General features: G+C 39.3%; 1 protein-coding gene across 4 annotated transcripts in view; it reads right to left on the bottom strand.

Annotated features, from left to right (window-relative positions):
* Positions 1-11,290: 11,290 nt before the first annotated feature.
* Positions 11,291-15,454, bottom strand: part of SEPHS1 (selenophosphate synthetase 1) — a 32,692-nt gene continuing 28,528 nt past the window's right edge. For all 4 annotated transcript variants that reach the window (XM_090266519.1, XM_090266518.1, XM_090266516.1 and 1 more), the window contains one exon: positions 11,291-11,674. In XM_090266519.1, the coding sequence (XP_090122645.1) occupies positions 11,460-11,674 (215 nt within the window). In that variant the 3' untranslated portion in view covers positions 11,291-11,459. The remainder of the gene's footprint in view (positions 11,675-15,454) is intronic.

Raw genomic sequence — 15,454 nt, 5'->3', positions numbered from 1 at the left:
AGTGTTATTGTGTAGTATTTATCCTTTTGTGACTAGCTTTTCTCAGTTAGCATTAACGCCCTCAAGGTCCATCCCTGTTGTCAAAATGACAGGATTTCCCTCTTTATTAAAGCTGAATAATATTCCACTGTGCACGTATACCACATTTTCTTTACCCATCCATCTGCCCATACACATTTAGGTTATTTCCATGTCTTGGCTACTGTAGTAATGTTGTAATGAACACTGGAGTGCAGATATCTCTTTAAGATCTTGATTTCAATTTCTTTGGATAAATACCCAAAAGTGGGATTCATATGGCAGTTCTATTTTTAATTTTTTGAGGAAACTTCATACTGTTTTCCATAGTAGCAGTAAGAACTAGAAATTCTTTCTGTAAGATCTGTTTTCTTCCAGTATCTACAGATGATGGAGTCAGTTTCTCATTATTTCTTTTTTCTCTCATTTTTATCTTTTTTTTTTTAAGCTTAAAGAGTTACATCCAGAATGTCCCTCCCCATAAACATGTAATCATTTCTTAAATAATGACCTTAAACAATGTGATGAAACTGCTATAGTCAAGGAGAGAAGCAGTCCAGGACTCTGGATTATTAACTACTGCCTACTTTCTCCAAGGCAGGAAGGAGAGAGCATCGAGCAAGGCCTGCCCTTTGGCCTTCACCTCTGGGTTCTTTATTCTTTTTCCCATGATTCCTCGTTACCCAGACTCCCAGATTCCTTTAGGCTAACAGAAATACCTTGTGCCTTCTCTCATTAGTTCTTAACTTCATATCTCCAGACTGATCTTCCTATGGCTCAGCTTGACCCTTAACTTGCCAACTGGATAAGAAAAAACACTTAGGTTTATCATAGTTTAAAATGAAGTATCTGGCCTTTGGCAGGTACAAGAAATAGAATCTGTATCTTTCTGCTTCTGAGAAAAACTCTGAAAGTACTGGGAACAAATAGGTGTCTCCTTACTGCCCTCACCTGATGAAAAGTGGGGACTGCTAGGAGGAGAAAAATAAAGCTAAAAACATAAAATCAGTTCACGCCTACCTGAATTATTTAAAGACCTGGATTTTACTCTCACAGGCCCTGAAAATTTTGGCCTTCTGGACCAATGAGAAATACAGGCGAGATGAAGCTATCCACACTTGTAATTTTACTGCTTCCTTAAAACACCTTCATTTTAAAAGTGTGTGAAAAATCCCTGCCCGCCCTACCATAAGGCATTTATACAAAGGATGTGTTTAAGTTTATGATTATTAAAAGAGATGAAGGAAATCCTTGAATACTTCCAATTGTTATTTGCCTTTTTTATTTTTTTAAATAATTTATTCATTTATTTGTTTATTTATTTATTTTTAGAGAGAGGGGAAAGGAGAAAGAGAGGGAAACATCACTGTGTGGTTGCCTCTTCACTCATGCCCCGAAATGGGGACCTGACATGCAACCTAGTCATGTGCCCTGACTGAGAATCGAACCAGCGACATTCGGCTGGCAGGCTGACGCTCAATCCACTGAGCCATACCAGCCAGGGACCTGTTATCTGCCTTTTTTAAATTAGAGAAATATTGGGTCTAAGATTTTTCATTTAAGATTCCATGGGGAATTAAAATGGTAATTTCTCCTTAAGGTAAAGAGGTAATTTGATGGATTTTGCTAGTTCTGTTTTTAAAATAGCAATTTGGATTATTTGGAAATTCCTCAATAAGCATATTTAGTAATTGTGTTAAAATAAAAATATTTTTAAAGCTATTGAAACTGAACATTAATGGAACATTATCACAAGAATAATTTCTTTCTCCTCAGAGTTTGGTATTTATTCATTTCTTATTAAAGTTGTAATTTTGAGTATTATTTTAAATTTACCTCCTCCCTTCAAGTACTGTGCTTAGTTTACTTAAATATTGAAAGCAACCTTGAAGACAAATGTTCAAACACAATTTTCAAAGTCATTTAAGAAATAGTTTTTCCCAAATGTATAAGAAGATAAAGAAAAAGACTGTTTAAATAATAGCCGTATTTGAGCAGCTAAGAAGGACTATGACCTAAGGAAAACCTAGGATGAAATTGTTCAAATGTTGTTCACACTTAAGAAAACGGCATCATATGAATGAGAAGTTGTAATCAATTCCAGATTTAAAAATGCCATTCCCCACTCTCTCCCCTCCCCACCTCTCCCCAAATGCCATTCATTCCCACCTGAGGAGAAGAGATATGACTGCAGGCCAGATAATTTGGTAGCAGGTTTTAGAGTTCACTTCATTCATTCATGCACCAAAAGGAAGCAAGTACTCTTGCCATCTTTCTGCCCACTCTCGGCTTTCTCTCAACTCTAGGACTGTTCAGTACTGCTAGGAAAGCCAACCCTCCCCTTCTGTATTAACTCCCATCCCCCTGCCTGGACTGTTCTAGAAACTTGTTCCAGTGAGGATTTTCTTCCTTGTTTGTTGGTTATTCTCCGCACTCCATCAACATACAAGCATGCTGTTATTTCTCCTATCTTATAAAAGTCCCCTATTGATCCCACGTCTTCTAGTTATCACTCACACATTTCTCCTTCCTTTTGCAGCAAAACTTCAATAAAATTGTATAAATTTACTATCCCCATTCTTCTTCTTGTATTCTTTGTGAGTCAATATTTTACCCCCATCATTTCACTGAAATTGCTGTCATCAAGTTCACTGATGATCACCATGTTGAGCACTCAATGGCCGATTCTCATTTTAAAACTTACTGGACCCAGTGAAACACTGAAGCGACCACTCCCTACTTCTTCTCAGCCTCATTGGACAGTCAGTAACAGAACCTCTGGGCTGCTCCGATTGAAACAGAACCCACAGGCCGTTTAGTTAGGGGCCCGATTGCCCGCCGCCAGAATTACAACTCTCAGTACTAGAGTTTAGTGAAAAGAAAAAGAACTGTTTATTTAACAGTTAAATAGATTTAGATTATTTGCAGATTTCTGCTGTTGAGTCATATGTTCTTTAAAATACCCACAAACACATAGTTCTGCCTCCCCCTCCCAGACCTGGCCAGCCTTAGAAAAGTCAGAAACATCGTTTCCCTACTTCCTAGGCACAGTTCAGCTTTACCAGTAGCTGCCAATCCCTCAAATCTGATTGGGGAGGTCCTTTCTGTGCTGTGGTGCCCTCCAGCTCTCAATGCAGGACCGCCTGGATTCTCAGCCTCCTTGCAAACTGCCTTCTTCCTGTAAACCGCATGATCTCCTCTCCTTCTCAAAACTGCATGGCGAGAGCCTCTTGAAGCGGCCTGGAGAGCCCTCTCAAAACTGCATGGAGAACTCAGCTTCTTTAATCCGCATGGAGAAGGCCCCTTCACGAAGCCACATGGAGTGGGGCGCAAGCAAGCGAGGGAGAGCGCGAGAGCGAGCGAGAGAGCGAGAGACCCCACTAAAATGTCCGCAGCTGCTTATATATCCCTGACTGCGTCCTGTGACACAGTGGGTGTTGCAACCAGTTCTGACCATTCACAGAACCCTATGCTGGCCCTGTAGACTCCTTCCATACCATCCCACAGTTCAAGGCTTCTCCTATCTTCTTGGGCCTTGGAAGTATTAAAGCCATTTTGCATAACAAAGACACTAGCAACTAGCCCCAGGCATGCAAAGACATCTCAAAAGCTGCTTCCTTTTTCCCATCCCCCAGCCGCAAACTCTGGGGTTTGTGTTTTGGACACCCCCGTTTCTGTAACAAGTCCTTCCTCAGTCACTGGGCTCCTAATTTAGTCCATTGACATCTCTTTCTGTAACCACTACTTTCCTCAGTAATCTTCTCCAGTCTCATGACTGTAAGTTCCTTCTGTAAACTGATGATCCCCAAATCTATATCTGCTCTGTTCTATCCAGTAAACTCCTGACTGTGTGCATCCAGCTGTCTACTATACAATATCACTAGGATTTCTAACAGACATCTCAAAACAGAATTCCTGATCTTCCCCCCTGAAGATCAAGATACGTCCACTTCCTAACCCCTGGAAAGGGTGAATGTGACCTTGTTTGGGAAAAGGGCCTTGGTAGATATGTTTAATTTAAGGATCTCTAGATAAACTCATCCTGGATTACCTGGGTGAGACCTAACCCCAATGAAAAGTCTCTCCAGGTGACTTTGGCATATCACTAACCCACTCCCTTCCTGCTGAGAACCACCCATCTCTGGTATTTCGTGGTAAAGGAAACAAGGAAAAATCTCTCTCTCTCAGACTCTCTCTCTCTCTCTCTCTCTCTCTCTCACACACACACACACACACACACACACACAGCCTGCCCCACTCACTGCCATTTGTTTAGATCTGAATTAGAATTTCAGAATCTGTCCCATAAAGATCATGGTCTTGAATGAAAATAATTTAAGAAAAACAGGATATAAGGACATAGATATAATTAAGCTGTATGTTGTAGCTATAAGACAAACTATCTATAAATCATTTCCAAACAAAGAGATGTAAGCTTATTTTCTCCAACTCCATATCTGATGTCAGCCATAATTAAAACAAGTGTGAAGAATTGAGATGATGTATGGTACAAAGAGATCTTTAATCTTTCAGCCTGAACTAGAAACTGAAAGATAGATATGTATGAATCTGAGAGAGGACAGAAGGATAAAATTATCACTTATGGAACTGTCTGGATTGAGAAACATCAAGAGGACTCAAGTAATTATCTAGCACGACGAAGAGTTAACCGACAAGCCTTCGATGCTTTGTGAGGATCTAATTTGTGCAGGGCTGTGTATAAAGTACAAGGAAAAATAGAAGGGGGTGCAGGCAACCGATTGTGGTAGCAGAGGGTTCACATCTAGCTGGAGAGAAAGGCAGTAAGTACCTGGCAGAGCCTTAACAATCTGTACAAGGAATTTCTCCACAGGCAGTGTCTGTAGCCAGAGGATAAGGGAGAGAGGTGGAACTAGGGACTCTTCTGGGGAAAGAGGGGTTTCTGTTCCAAAGCTAAACTGCCTGAGAATGAAGGAAGATATGGACCTATCCATCTCCCAGGAAAAGTGTGTGCTTCTATCACCCTTCATGTATGTTTTATTTTGCCATCGATCATATTAATATATATCTAAATATATAACAAATAAATAAATTTAAATAATTTGGTGTTTTGTGACCGAATATAATACAAATTCACTCATGCTCCTGCTTCCCAGGAAAACACCACTGTTAAATTTTCATCTATTTTTCTTCATTCATACATATTTGGAATACACACACACACACACACACACACACACAGATACACACACACATATTTTACAAAATTGGTACCTTTTCACCTTGTATTATAGCATAACCATTTATCATTAATAAATATTCTCCAAAAACACCATTTCCTGGGATGTAGAGTTACAGATTAGTTTATTTTTCTCCCCAGCTTTACTGAAGTGGAATTGACAGAATTATATATATTTAAAGTGCACAAGGGAATCATTTGATATACGTATACATCGTAAAATGATCATCACAATCATGTTAACTAATACATCACCATCTCTCATGGTTATCTGTGTGTATGGTGAGAAATCTTAAGATCTACTCTCTTAGCAAATTTTTGGTATGTTATTATTAACTATAGTCACCATGCTTTACATTAGATCTTCAGAATTTACTCATCTTTTACATGAAAGTTTATAACCTTTGACCAACATCTCTTCCCATTTCTCCCAGCCCATGGCAACTATCATTCTACTCTCTAGAATTACAATTTTTTAAAATTTTATTGTTTTTCAACCATTTGACAGTAATCATTAGCATTGACAATTAAGTAGGTTAAAAGAAAAATACTCCATATTGGTGTTTTAATTTGCCTATCTAGTGAGGTTGAACAAGTCTTTATAAACATAGGTACTGGTATTTCTGGGGATTGCCCATTGATTTCTGTATAAGGATAGTTTAAGCTACACTGCAGCAACAAGTAAACTCTGAATTCTTAATAGTGCAACAAAATAAAAGTTTACTTCTCAATCATGGCAGTTAATGTTAGTTGGATGACACTCCTTTACGCAGTGATTCGGGGGTCCTCATGTTAGTTTTCTGATGTTGCCACCCTAAATCGGTGACCCTTGAGGACACCAGTGAAAGCAATGCAACAGTAATGGTGGTCCCAGACAGAATTCAGGAGACTTGTATAAGTGCTTGGCCTGTGAGAATTGGGAATCTAGTTAAAGGGTATAAGAATGAGACTCTGGAAGCTGGTAGGTCAGAGAGAAATACTATACATCAGGAGAGGGAAAGATCTTTAATATGTCATGACCAGAATTCCCCAGCTGTTTCATGCTTCAAGCATTTGGGGATTGGATGTTTCTCTGCTATATTGCTCACAATCAGCAAGTGGATCCTTGCATTACAGGAAAAGCAGATTACACCACAATCCACCTTCAGGTCCAGGGTTGCTGTGTGAACAGGGCTTGGCAGCAAGTGGTGGAGCGCTCTTCTTCCCTGCTGGGCCCACTTGCCAAGGTCACATAAGCAATTCATAGATTCAAAAAGTACTGTGTTTGAGACTGCACTGGTTTCCTAGAACAGAAATGGACTCTAGCAGACTGCCTTGGAGGGCTTTGTAAGTAGCTATTTTTAAAAACCCTCAAATTTTATAGCTAGAGTGTGAAAGTATAACATTCAGGTTTTCAACATTTCAAGGATTAGTGCTCAACAAACCACAGGGAGTGAACTGGAGACTATTGGAAATATCTTCAATATCTATCTAAATTTCAATGACTACAGCCATATAATAGAATACTACATTGGGGTTAAAATGAATCTCTATCATAAAATGTGATGGGAAATTATGTCCAGGATATATTAAGCAAAAAGAAACAAGTTCCATAACAGTATATAGAATAAATGCCAACTTTTAAAAAAGCCCCATTTTTCATTTGGTATTTCTCTTAGTTTTGCTCACGTCAATTATTTTATACTCTGCAAATTCTCTTTTATCCTTTTCCTGAAACTGTAAACATTGCCATGAAAACACTATGGCTAGATGCAAGGCAATCTGATTTTTTGAGAAAAGTACAGAGTAGATGTCCACCACCTGCCACTTGATAGTGTCACGTCTGCAGTTTACTTAGGAGTGGCTCTGCATAAACAAAAAAGAACGTTGGTGTGTGGATAGATAGGTAGGTAGACAGACAGATAAATATGGAGAGAAAGCAAGTGTGGTATAACAACTTGATATTTCTGGGCATGTCCATTCTACCTTTTTTTCAACTTGTCTGTCTTCAAAATAAAAAGTTGGAGAAAAGAAATAAATGCATCCAGACTCTAAGCACCCCAAAACCTAACCTAGACCAATTTGACTAGTGTAACATGGATGATGACTGCTTAATTTTATCTTCTAAGATTGTCCAGTTTAACTGTTACATTCTAATATTTGAGAAATTATTTATAGGTATGTCTTTCTACTTCCTTTGTATTATTTCTTAATGAACTAGAAATAGATTCTAGCTTTTTATTTAAAAAAATAAAAACATGAGCATCCAACTACTATAATTTTCTTAATTTTTCAAAATGAACCAAAGCAGGATTATGTTCTGGACACCAATTTTATACAACTCTGCTTTAAGAACTAGGCAAATGTAGGACATGGTAATTGACAACAGCAACATAACACTGCATGTCTCCATTAACCTCTATGTGTGTATGCTATGTTCTTGAAATGTAGAAAGTAGAAAATACATTGGCTTTTCTGCAGTCTAATCACTAGCAGAGTTGGCTTTCTATTTCCCTTCATGAACCCCGATGGGCTTCATTATATGCAGTCCTAAGCATAAAACTCCCTCCAAAGGCAACAGGACAAGGACAAACAATCAGAAAACACTAAAACTATCACCTGTGTATTGAGTTGGATAGAACTATAAAATATATGAAGCCCTACAGAGACCAGGTCCAAGACCTATTTACCTAGTGTTTACTGACTAACCCAAAATAGGCATTGGCAGCAAACTTTGAGTGGAACAATTCTTGAACACATCTAGACATCTATGAACAGTATTACTGATTGTTCTGGTTGATGAAGGCCTATTCAATCCACCTACTCCTATTTGCACTTAAGACACACAGATTTGACCAGAGGCAAGATGATATTGCATACTCTGCTCTTTAAGAATTGGACTTCAAGGGGAACACTATGTTTACTATTGTCTAAGCACTAGGCTGTATACCAATAACAATGTTAAAAAATTCAAAAACATTGAGGTAGACTTACACTGTCCCATTGCCTTTAATAAAAATAGTATCATTAATATAAAGTGATTTTATTATGCATTTGTGTGGTCAAACTATACATAATTAATTAATTATATTAAAGTAAAAAACTGCCATAAAAAAAAAGACTTTGAACTTGTTGGTTTTCCTTGTGGAGCCTGACATGGTTCATATGTGCATTTTTAATAGGAAAAGTAAATTATGTTGTCTATGCAGCCATTACCTAATCTAGAAAAAAAGGGTGGGCTGGGAGTGGAAATGAACTCAAGGAGACCTATGTACACATATACACACATATGATAGTTAAGTAACTGAAGCATCAACATCTATGCTTGCTTTATTCTAAAAATAGAGAATAGTTATTCTGGTCTCTTTTTAATGACTAACAGTTTAAACTTTGAATTCAAATATAACTTTTAAAAGCAGTGCTAAATTCAGACTGAAAACTGCTGGCTCATACATCTAAAATCAGAACAATTTAAGATACATTTATTCATCCTAAGGCATGCAGAACTTGGTGCCTGCAATATACTGTTATTTTAAAATACTGAGCCAAAATAAAAAGTACATATTGCTTGCACAATATTTCAGTTTCCTTCTTTGGACTGAATCACAATATATGCTACAACACAGCCTATGCAAATAACAAGCTTAACTTTGATGTTCCTTGACAAATAATTCCTGTTGCCTGAAGGAACTGACCTCACCAGGGCCCAGACTCCTCAGGCTGTATTAACTAATTCTGTGCATTCTAACAAACTGTCCTTTTGGATGCAACTATCAGAGTTAAGGAAAATAAATCACTATACCAAGATAAGCATACCTCAATGTAGTTTTAAACTGCTTCCACAAAGCCAAATAATTGTCTATTAACAGCTCACTTAATTTTAAAATAATCTACATTAGATTTTGCCAAAAACACATACTCAATGACAATCACCTGGTTCTTCAAGTTACTTTCAAGGCTTTTTTGTTTTGCTGTGCCTAGATGTCATTAAAGAGAATGGTCAAGATGAAAATTAAAAATTCCTGGAAAAGTGCATTGTAAGAGCAAGTTCACTTTCCTTCCCTCTGCCTCTCCCAGCCCTGTTCCGCACCATTCCTGTAGTTCGGTGGCTCTAACGTTAGTGCACATAGCCACTTAGGGTGCTTGTTCAAGATTCCCTAATCCTACAACACACACTGCTCCCCACACTATTCTGATTCTGTGGGATTGAAGTGGGGCTTAAGGCTTTGCCTTTGACAAGAAAGAATCCTCAGGATATTCTAAGGCCAGCGAGCTGAACCTGGATAGCTAAGAAACACCCCTTAAAGCAGCTCTTCCTCCTGGGGTCAGATAAAGGACACAGACCTCTTAAGTACCCAGCATTTTCTCTTTATAAATATAAATCTTCACAAAGATGATTTCCTCAAGAGCATAATCCATTTATCTCACTTGCTCTCAGTAGGCCTGCCACCAAGGAAATTGAAGACATGATCTACACTGAAAGTTGTTCAGATTGTCATCACTAGTGTATTATTAAAAAGAAAGTTCAACAGTATGTTCATCTCTGAGGTTTCGACAATTTTATTTTGCAGATCAATGGTTTGTAACTTTTGAGGACCAACATCTGTATAAATCCCTATAGAATGTCCAATTAATTTCAGCTCTGTTGCAGCCTCTCAGGTGCAGCACACAATCCTTACAGCTTGAGCGCCAGTGACACAGGCCAGATAGGCTGCCCCTGGGCTCCTGAAGGGGGGAGGGGAGTGTCCACGGTAAAGCCTCTTCCAGGCGCTTTCTCTCCCCAGTGACGGTTTCCTTTGGCAAGAAGTTGACTGGTGCACATGGCTTTGTTGCCTGTAAGCAGGAAGCATTTGGAAACTTGCAGTGATGTGCTTTTTCTCTTATGCGGACACTTGAGGTGTCAGTGCACTTGTGCTTAATGACAGGAATCCCTCCAAATCACTTAGTAGGTTACAATATAAGGAGGCCTCTGCTTCTAAGAAACACAGATAAACACCTTTTTAGATTGCCTATTTTTTCTAGAACTACAAAATTTAATTCAAGAAAATATAGGTCCCATGAAAGACTTACAAGTTTTATAAAACTAAAATCTAGTTTTCCCCAATAAATTGTACTTTAGCCAAAACCCTCCCAATGCTTCTAAAATAATACTAAAAGGGGCATCTGATTATACAAGAGCAATAAAAAAAAAATTAAATATTTATTTGAATAACAAGTTTGAGTTCAAGCTGCAATGTTGGCAATGCAGGTTTTTAACATATCACAAAAAGCGTGCACAAAAATGTTCTGGCACAAAGGACAAAATAATGCTCAGAATTAGGTAAAATAACTGTTGATTTTAAGAAAACAAAGGCCTGAAATCACTATACAAAATATAAAATGTATTAAGCACTACCATCCACAGAACAGTCTTTATTATTGATGCTATTTAAAAATTATTTAATTATATATTGAACTGTAAATGAGTATTATACATGAACCCCCTTTTAGAAGGCAATTCCTTGTTGCACTATAGAACATCTAATTACATTGCAAAAAGTATCCTGTTTTTGCTATTGATAAACAGTTAATGATATTACTGTAAATATTAGGACGGCTACAAAAAAAAAAAAAAGAAAGAAAATTTCTTTTTTATCTTCCAAATGCTTTCCATGCAGAGTTAAGCATTTGCCTTGTTTAACTGAATGCACTATTGGAAAACATCCTGGGTCAGAGATGCTCCTGAATTAGAAAATTAGGCTTTACAAATCAAAGACTCAAAGGAATCATGCAACCCTCTTCCTAATGCGATACCATTTGCCACTTACCAATTCCCTCTGTCCAGAATATCATTCGAGACACTTAGAAAATATCAGACTGATGATAAATATACATGAAGTGAGAGACACAAACTGCAATTTGACACTACAACTGGTAATATCTGTGCTGTGTGAAAGCACCTTTAAAAAGAGCCTATGCGGCAAGAGATAAGTGTCTAAAGATTCAAAATGAATCAACAGTATTGGATAACAATATAATTCTCAACTCAGAAGCTGCCTCAAGATTAGGTGCATCTTCAGTTAATGTAACAGGAAAAAAAAGGCAATGGACTTTATTTTATTAATTGCATCCATTCACAAATCGACCTCAGGTCACCAATGTGTAGACACAATGAGATTTTTGTTGTTTATAGTCTTTAATTGAAATGATGGTAAAGGAAATAGATCTATTTTAAAACAAAACCAAATAGCTATTTTGGTCTAGATTAAGAGGTGGCACCAGGTGTGGGATTCACATTTTGAGTGGCCACCTGTGGCGCAACTTCGATGATCCGGGGTTTGTCTATGATTCTGGCTGTACGGTTGCCCTTCTCTACGATCCCAATAATCCATGCTTGGTGACCTTCACCGTATTTGGGGGACTTTATCTCTGCACAGAACCGAGCTGCTTGCTCACGTGGTAAACAGATTAGAAGGCCTCCTGGCAAAGAAAAAAGATTGTCATTAGTTGTGATGCTGTGTGAGCAGTTTATTGCTATTTTTCTAAAACACTCCTGCACAGATCTATGCTCAACCAAGAACTTTTATCTTCAAGCTGCCCTTTCCATTCAACTAGGAAGCCTGCTTCGTTTGCCTTTACTTATTCCACAGATTAAACTGTAAGTAAGCAGTTTCCTGGAAATATATGTGGTAAATAGTTTTTCCATGCTACAGTGAAATAAATGTTTAGAAACAAAAGAGAAGTTTCCCTTTTTAATTTAATTCTCTACATGGATTCCTTTTACAAAAAAGGTTTCCTTTTTCAATTAAAATATTAAGATCATGAAAAGACTGTACTCAAAGTATCTAGGTTTTCTCATTTGCTTTATCATTATCTTCAAAAAAGTACAGAACATGTAAAATTTTCATTGCTATTTCAGTAGCCAGGGCAGAAAATTTTATTTGCAAATAGAAGTAACACAATCAGGAAAAACGTATACTATACTTTACAAAAAAGGTAAAAACTTTTCATTTTTGAATAAAGGAAACAAATTAAATTTGTCAGCAACACTCATTCATTCATTCAACATTTACCCAAGTGCCCCACCTTGTGGCAGGCACTGTGAGGCCAGACACACCAAACCAACAGTCCAGTTGTCCCCCTGGAGCTTATTTCTACAAAATGGATTTCGCTGTTTTTTTTTTTACTAAAAAAAATTTTATTGGAATGACATTGGTTCACAAAACCATACAGGTTTCAAGTATACAACTAAAAGCATTTTAATTTTTATTAGCATTTATCTTATGCTCAATTTAATCCTGATCCAGAAGTTTTTGATTCTTCATTTTCTTCCTAGGATATATTTTTCTTCTATGCAACCATCTCTTTTGATTTAGGAACAATCTGCTCGTTTTCAGTGTCTTGTTAATGTGGCAGGGAGGGCTCATGTGTGGGTTAATATGCCCATGAGCTCTATAAATTCTAGCTACATCTTGAGAGCTCTGTTTACCTAAATGTGCTCAATGATCAAAGAATCTACATCTAAACCCTTAAGCCCAGTGCTACTCTCTGCATTTTTAAGCATGTGTAGCAAAATTCAGCCCTCTTTATGGGCCATGGGCCCTGTATCCAGCCCCACTGTTTGGCCTGGGCACACATGCCAACTCCACCACTGTTAATGATGGAATGACACACATTGCTTCTGAAAAGTGACATCCTAAAGATACTTGTTGGCTTTTCATACCCTTGATGAGCACATGCATACCCATGGACAGTTTCATGAGTGCTTTTAAAGTGAACACAAAGATTTGAACCTCTTGGTTTGCATGATTTTGTGGGGTTTTATGGGTCAAGTGAACAGTGAACTGTTTTCAGAGGTCACCTTAGGCCGCTTACAGGAATAGGAAACACGTTTTCATTCTTTCTTAAAGACAGGGTCCTCTATTAAACCTGAGAGACTTACTAGAGAACCATAGCCCTTCTACAGGGCTGACATGTGGGCAGGGCTTGCTTTGTGGTCATAGCTCTAGCTGCACCCTAGAACCTTCTGGGAGCTGGTATAATTATTAATGACTAGGCCCACACCAGCCTGACTTAATTGGGTTTCCTGGGGATTTGGTCTAGGCATGCATATTTCTTAAATCCCTAGATGATTCAACTCCTTTGCCAGGGTAGGAAAATTAGAGACTGAAAAAAAGGAGGGAACTTAAGGATGAAATACAAGGGTCAAAGGGAAAGAAAAAAATAGGTCAAAAGAAACAATGGCACTATGGAAACATACTATACTATTTCATCCATAAAACAGCAATTTTAGACCCTTTTTTTTTTTTAAGGGAAAAAAAACCAACCTGATCAATGTAACCTATAGTTATTAGTCATTTTAAATGCTAGGTTACCAGATTCCAGTCAAGATGGCAGCATAGGTAAACACAGCTCACCTCCTCGCACAACCACATCAAAATTATAACTAACTATAGAACCACCACCTACCAGAACCACAAGAAATCAAGCTGAAAAGAAGTCCTACAACTATGGAATTAAAGAAAATACTACTCCAGATTGGTAGGAGGGGTAGAAATGCGGTACAGGCTGGTCCCACATCCATGTGTGGTGGATACAATCGGGAGGGTTATCTCAGGAGCTCAAGGACCCCAGCCCAGGGTTCCAGTGCCAGAAGAGAAGTCGCTATAACTTCTGGCTGTAAAAACCAGTGGGGACCGAAACTGTGGAAGACAAGTTGCTGAACTCCCTGGCAGTTCGTCTTAAAAGGGCCTGTGCACAGACTTACTCAAGACTCATTTCCTGTAAGCTCCAGTGCGGGGGCAACAGATTGAAAGGCATCAGAGAAACATGGAGAGGAACTGAATTGTCCAGCATCAGGGTGAGAGCTGGAGGACAACTTTCTCCCAGACAGAAGTGCTGGCAAAGGCCACTGTTCCTTTTCTGAGTCCTTCCCCCAACAAATCCCTCAGGTGGGTGCCTTTTCTGAGACTCCATCAAGCTGGCTCACACTGTTTGCTCCACCATGGTGAGCCCACCTAAGCTATTTCCAGTCACTTTTCCATATGAATGGCTTGTCTTGGCCCATGTTTCAGATTTTCCTACATTATCTCAAACAAGCAGCATCTGGCTTCAGTGAGCCCTGTACCTCTTGCTAAGTGGACCAACACTTGGCACTAGCAGCAGCTGGCCTTGGTTCACAGCTTGGCCTCACCTGGGCACCTCCAAGCCCAGCACAAGTAGCAGCCCTCTGCAAATTGCTTTGTAACTCAGGCTGTGTGACCCTGGACAAAACATAGGTGGTGGTTGACCTCAGATATGCCAACAGCAATCAAGATTCAACGACAACAAGAGAGAAACAAGATGGCGGAGGAGTAAGTGGAAGCTACACTAACTTCCTCCCAGAACTAGTCTGGATTTACAATGTAATTTTGGAGAAATCATCTGGAATAACCAACCGAACACCAGCTGGAGAGAAGTCTTATAACCACGGAGAGACAAAAAAGGCCGCTACATCACAACGTGACCGGTAGGCAGGGCGGAGACCCGAAAGGGCTGGCTGGGCTCACACGGGTGGCAGCTGAAGGGACTGAGAAACAGTTCAGCAGCCAGGGATTCCCCCTGAGAATGGCAGGGTCTAAACCCCCAGCTGAGCTTCCCAGCCTACAGCAACAGAGTGGAAAGTAAAATAGTATCCAGCTGAGAAAAGCGAAAAGCCACAGGGTTTCTTGCTAGTCGGAGAGAAACAGCTGGAGAAAAAGAGCTCTTAAGCGGATCACATATGAAAATATTCTGCCCCCACTTACCCTGGGCACAAGCAGAGGGAAGACAGAGAGGGCAGGAAATGCTTGGGGAGAGTTTGGTGTGGTGGCTTTGAGGGGAGAGCTGGGGAAGCGGCCGGCCGGGTCCCAGGGCTGACTCATCCCCACACTGCAGGCAGACCATTCCCGGCCAAGTGGTGTCAGTCTGAGCAGAAGCAAAAGCCCTGCCTACAGGAATTAAGCTGCCACATCCAACGTCCTTAAGCCTGACAGCTAATCACAGATTGAATAGATTAACAACTAAAGAAGCCAGACAAAGGCAGTAGATTCCTGGAAGTCTCCAACAGGCTGCCTAGGCCCAGACTGGTACAGGATCTGACCCCACCAGGGGCAGATCCAGGAAGTGCAGATCATTCTAAGAAGCACCAACAAACAATAGGAGTCACAAAAATGGGGAGACAGAGAAACAACCCCCCATAGAAAGGAAAGGTAGAGTCCCCAGAAAGAGTGCTAAATGAAA

Source organism: Furipterus horrens, unplaced genomic scaffold (genome assembly GCF_987537825.1).
Source record: "Furipterus horrens unplaced genomic scaffold, mFurHor1.1.pri manual_scaffold_2, whole genome shotgun sequence".
In the NCBI taxonomy this organism is placed as follows: domain Eukaryota; kingdom Metazoa; phylum Chordata; class Mammalia; order Chiroptera; family Furipteridae; genus Furipterus; species Furipterus horrens.
This window is presented reverse-complemented; position numbering and strand designations above follow the sequence as displayed.